At 42.0% G+C, this 5,509-nt stretch overlaps 1 protein-coding gene across 1 annotated transcript; it reads left to right on the forward strand.

Annotated features, from left to right (window-relative positions):
- The first annotated feature begins 2,921 nt into the window (after window positions 1–2,921).
- LOC137281034 (uncharacterized) lies at window positions 2,922–4,112 on the forward strand. Its single transcript, XM_067812188.1, has one exon. It carries the CDS (start codon window positions 2,922–2,924, stop codon window positions 4,110–4,112), a length of 1,191 nt encoding a protein of 396 aa, XP_067668289.1.
- Window positions 4,113–5,509: the final 1,397 nt, after the last annotated feature.

Consider the following 5,509-nt stretch of genomic DNA (forward strand, 5'->3'; position numbering starts at 1 on the left):
CAGATGGATTCACAGGGTTTAGTATGGTTGGGTGATGGTCACTTCCACAGAGGTCGTCGTGGACTGACCATTCAAATTCACTCAAAAGGTTGGAGTCCGTAATAGATAAATCAAACGCTGAATATGTTCCTGTGCCAGGATGTAAACAAGTATTTGCACCGTCATTATAAATACACAAGTCATTATTTGAAATGAAATCCTCCAGTAATTTACCTTTGGTTTTTTTAACATTACCACCCCAGAGTGGGTTGTGGCCATTTAGGTCACCCATGATGATACATGGTTTAGGTAACTGATCATACACTGTCTGGAGATCAGACTGTTGAAGCACACAAGAAGGTGGAATATACAAAGAGCACAACGTAAACACAACGTGCAGCGTAATTCGCACAGCAACAGCTTGAAGATTGACATTCAGCAAGACAGGGCTGTGGATCACTCCCTCCCTTACTAAAATAGATGAGCTTCCAGCAGCCCGTACCCCAGGAGGAGAAATACAATGATACCAGCTGAAGTGTCGTATACCAATTGTATCTGACGCTTTCAAATACGTTTCTTGAAGGCAAAGAGCTGACGGTTTCAATTCCTGGTTCAGTAGCTGTAATTCATTTAAGTTTGTCCTAAGTCCTCTACAATTCCATTGCATTAGTATTTGGGAATGATTCATCTCTTGGGCGGTTTGATTGGGGACCTACCTCGCCCATTTCTTTTAGGTGAAGAACTTTCAATTCTACGGTGGATAGTTTCTGAGACATCCATCCCTTCTAATGATCCATACTTATTGTACAATTTGATGGGATCATCTGAACCTTTAGACTGTCTACCAGTTTGATTTGTACGAGAAGATGTGTTGTCCGATATACATGACGCTTTAACGTTTAGGTCTTTTCCAGAATGTGCCTTTTGTGATAGTTCATGGTGTAAACCTGACTGTGATTTTGATGTAATTGTCATAGAAGGTCTCTGTGTAGTAGATTCAGATGTTACGATGGGCTTTGGGTTGACAGAATTCACGTTATATCTGTCTGACATTGAGTTGATGCTGCCATTTTTGATACTGCGTGTCCTTTGGTCACATTTGCATACGTATCAATCTGCTCACTATTTGGTACAAGTTTCTTTGCGTCAGCATACGTGATGTTTTTGGTGCATTTTATTTTGCTGATTTCCATCTCTCTTTTCGAAACTGGACAAAATTTACAGGAAGATGAATGAGACCCAGAACAGTTCATACATTTTTTGACCTCACTGATGCAGTCTTCAGTGACATGAATAGTTTCACTGCAATGTGCACAGGTTATATTGTTTCGACAGGAATTGACTCCATGCCCAAATTTCTGACACAGGAAGATGAATGAGACCCAGAACAGTTCGTACATTTTTTGGCCTCACTGATGCAGTCTTCAGTGACATGAATAGTTTCACTGCAATGTGCACAGGTTATATTGTTTCGACAGGAATTGACTCCATGCCCAAATTTCTGACATTTAAAACACCGCAGTGGGTTAGAGATATACATGTCAACATCTAGTTTACAGTATCCTGCTCTGACTGATTTTGGTGCAGTGGGAGGTGAAAAGCTAAACAGGTACGTATTTGTGTTGATTGTTTCAGCACCTTGACGCCTGGTGAACCTTTTCACAAATGTAACACCTTGATCCTTGATCATTTCGTAAGCAATATCCAATTCTGTCATATCACTGAATAGTCTATCACGATCTCTAATAATTCCTCTCCTGGTATTGAGAGATCTGTGAGGAGACACACTGACTGGGACTCCGACAAGTTTATCAATTGACATCAGGTTTGTTGCTTGTTGTCGTTTGCAACACTCAATGAGAATTGATCCACTTCTCAACCGTTTGATATTTTTTATATCACCCGCTATTCCATGAATGTCCTTTGCAACAGCAAAAGGGTTAAGTTTAATTGGGGTTTTGTCAGGTTTTTCCATCACCAAGAATCGTGGCCAGTATTCAACAGATTTTGAAATGAGATCAACATCATCCGTCTCAGAATCATTTTCAAGCGTACGTTTGGATTTTTTAATGGGAGTTTAAAAAGCCATGTTTATATGGATAACGTTTCATCATCTTTACTACCCACCCGCCACCGAGTGCCAACAAGGGCGATATCTAACGCCTGTGGATGTCCAACAGACAGATATCAGAGATATAAGGATGATATACACCAGTAGTAAGTTCTACCAGTTTGGCCCATGAGCCATCGCCTTCTGGCACCAGCATCTAGGCAAATTTGTTCAAATTTAAAATGGCACCCGTGGCGAGCCACCTCCTCGTGGTGGGTGCTGGGTAACGCCAAGAGCTCGCCAACACCCCCGTTGTGGACCCGGGGTATATTTGGTCCACCAACCCGTTTGCCGTGGGTTGCAGCCCTGTGTCGGTGGAGGAGGGGATCCTGGTGGTTGAGGGCAATAGGAGCCTGCAACTGTGTTCCTATTGCCCAACACACCACTTTGGCCCTAACTTCACCTAGACGGGTGGTAGAACTGGCCCGGTTCTATCAATCGGCTGGTCTCGCCATGCCCTGCGCATGGACAACATTATTAATGCACCTATTCCATCTTATTGTGCATTTTTCTGAAACTGACTGTTTTTGTATTTGAACTTATAAACTATCCGTTTGCCTAGAGTCCTATGCCAGAAGGCGGTGGCTCATGGGCCAATCGGGCGATGTTGACCGCTGAATACTCTCTGTTTCTAAATAGTTGTTATGGGTAGAACCAGCCTGGCAATCGTTTTAGTAAACAAGTATTGCTATTCAAGTCATATTTGCTGGAGTATAGCAACCCTGTATCCCTGGTGTTTGCATGCTGGAAATCCGATGCAGTTAGACACCGTCCCTGTTGACACTCCATGGTGGGTGGGGAGCAGGGTTGTTGAATTTATATATATGTCACCATGGCTCATAATCACACTGGTTCAAAACGCAGGCATCTAGAATCAATTTCTTCTGACGAGAGTATTACAGATTTTGATTCCTGGGCTCGATTCATCGTGATAGAAGCTGAAGACCACTTACCAATTAAATTGAACCCCTTTGCCATTTCTAAGGCTATTCATGGACATTGTGGCGAGGTGAAGAATGTCACCCGGCTGCGCTCTGGCTCTTTACTGATAGAATGCGTGAGGAAACAACAATCCCTCAATCTGTTATCCATCACTAAATTTGCCAATATTCCGGTGATTGTTTCTGAACACAGGACACTCAACTCCTGCCGAGGCATAGTACGTGACCGGACCCGTTCCTTGTCTGGTATGTCGGAGCAGGAAATAACTGATGAATTAAAACAACAAGGAGTGTCTTCTGTTAAACGTTTTACTCGGAGGAAGGAAGATTCAACAATTGAACCAACAAATACGTACTTGTTTACGTTTGCCAGATCTTCATTACCACGCTCTATCAAAGCTGGTTATGTCAACATCGGAGTGGAGGTGTATGTCCCCACTCCACTCCGATGCTTTAAATGTCAGAAGTTTGGCCACGGATCAAAGACTTGTACTCGCTCCGTAGCTTGTCAACGCTGTGGCGATAATCATGATTACACCGACTGTCAACAAGCACTGCACTGTACAAATTGTGGTGGCCAACATATGGCCTCATCCAAATCCTGCCCTGTTTGGCAAACCGAATCAAAAATCTTAAAACTAAAATGTGAGAACAACATTACTTTTGGAGAAGCCAGGAAGCTATTGACTTCTCAACTAGGCTCTCAATCCACATCTCAGTCCACACTCACATATGCTAATGCTGTTTCTCAGGCGGCTCCAACTTGGATCAATTCGGAACAACCTGTTGTAATACCACCTGTCATCATGGTTGATAGCCAAACATCGACTTCATCTTCTACTGCTCAGGCTGAAAGTCAGACGCAACCAGTCGTGGAACACCCATCCAGTGAAAAAAGCACAAAAAGTAATAGAAAAAAGTTAAATAGAAACCAATCTCCCAAGAATCCCGTTTCATCCGAGGTACCTGTCCACAACACCTACAGTGCTATGGACATGGATGTAACTCCATTATCACAGAGTTCTGTGAGGAGTTCTGCGTCATCACGCTCACGTGAGAGATCACCCATTGAACCTCCATGAGTCATTCATCTAATATAGTCCAATGGAATTGCAGAGGACTTAGAAAGAATTTTAATGAGATACAGTTGTTAGTCCAGGATTTTAAACCTTCGGCATTCTGTCTACAAGAGACCTATCTTAAGCATACCGATTCATTTGATTTAAGGCAGTACATGAGTTACCATTCATTTTCTCCTCCAGGAGATAAAGCGACTGGAGGTTCTAGTATAATAGTAAGACAGAATATCACCCATAGTGCTGTTCATCTAAATACTAATCTTCAAGCCGTTGCTATTCGACTGACTTTGCATATTACACTTACACTGTGCTCTTTGTACATTCCACCATCATCTTCTCTAAGACAATCTGATCTTCAGACTCTGTATGATCAGCTACCGAAGCCTTGTATCATCATGGGCGATTTAAACGGGCACAACCCTCTATGGGGCAGTACAAGTGCAAACAATAAAGGCAAGGTCATTGAAGATTTTATTTCTGATAATAATTTATGTGTGTTTAATGATGAATCCAGCACCTATTTACACCCTGCCACTGGAACTTTTTCTTCACTTGATCTGTCCCTCACAGATGCGAATGTTTACACCGAATTTGAATGGTCTGTACATGATGACCTTTGTGGAAGCGATCACTTCCCTACTCTCCTGGAATCTATAACACCAGATGACAATCCACCTTCATCGCGGTGGAATTTCGCTAAGGCAAATTGGCCTGTATATGAACAATTATGCGTTGAAAAATTAACACCTGATCACTTCAGTAATGTACCAGATCCCATCCTGATGTTCTCAACACAACTGAATGAAATTGCTGATGAAACCATTCCTAAGTCCTCTGCAACTCCTCATATTCGTAAACCATGGTTTACTGACGAGTGCAAACAGGCAAGAAAACGTAGGAAGAAAGCAGAAAAATATTTTCGCAGACATCCTACTGTTCATAATTTCAACAATGTTAAAATCACAAGTGCGAAGGCAAGACGCACGTATAAGGAAAACAAGCGCCAATCTTGGAGGAGCTATGTTTCAAAAATTAATTCACGTACACCTATGTCTAAGGTGTGGAACATGGTTCAGCGAATAAAAGGCAAAGGTTCAAAATCCGCTGTTCACCATCTTAAAGATGGTGACAAATTAGTCACTAACAAAGCGGACATTGCAAATAAAATTGGCGAAACTCTTGCAAAAAATTCCTCTTCGGCAAATTATGTCCCTGAATTTCAGAGTTACCAAAAACAACAGGAAAAGACAAAAGTGAATTTCAATTCCACTAATGGTGAGGACTATAATGAAGTGTTTTCGTTACATGAGCTACATACTGCTCTTGATCAAGCCCGTGACACTGCAGCAGGTGATGACAATATTCATTACCAACTATTAAAACACTTACCTGAACCATGT

The sequence above is a fragment of the Haliotis asinina genome, chromosome 4 (genome assembly GCF_037392515.1).
Source record: "Haliotis asinina isolate JCU_RB_2024 chromosome 4, JCU_Hal_asi_v2, whole genome shotgun sequence".
Taxonomy (NCBI): domain Eukaryota; kingdom Metazoa; phylum Mollusca; class Gastropoda; order Lepetellida; family Haliotidae; genus Haliotis; species Haliotis asinina.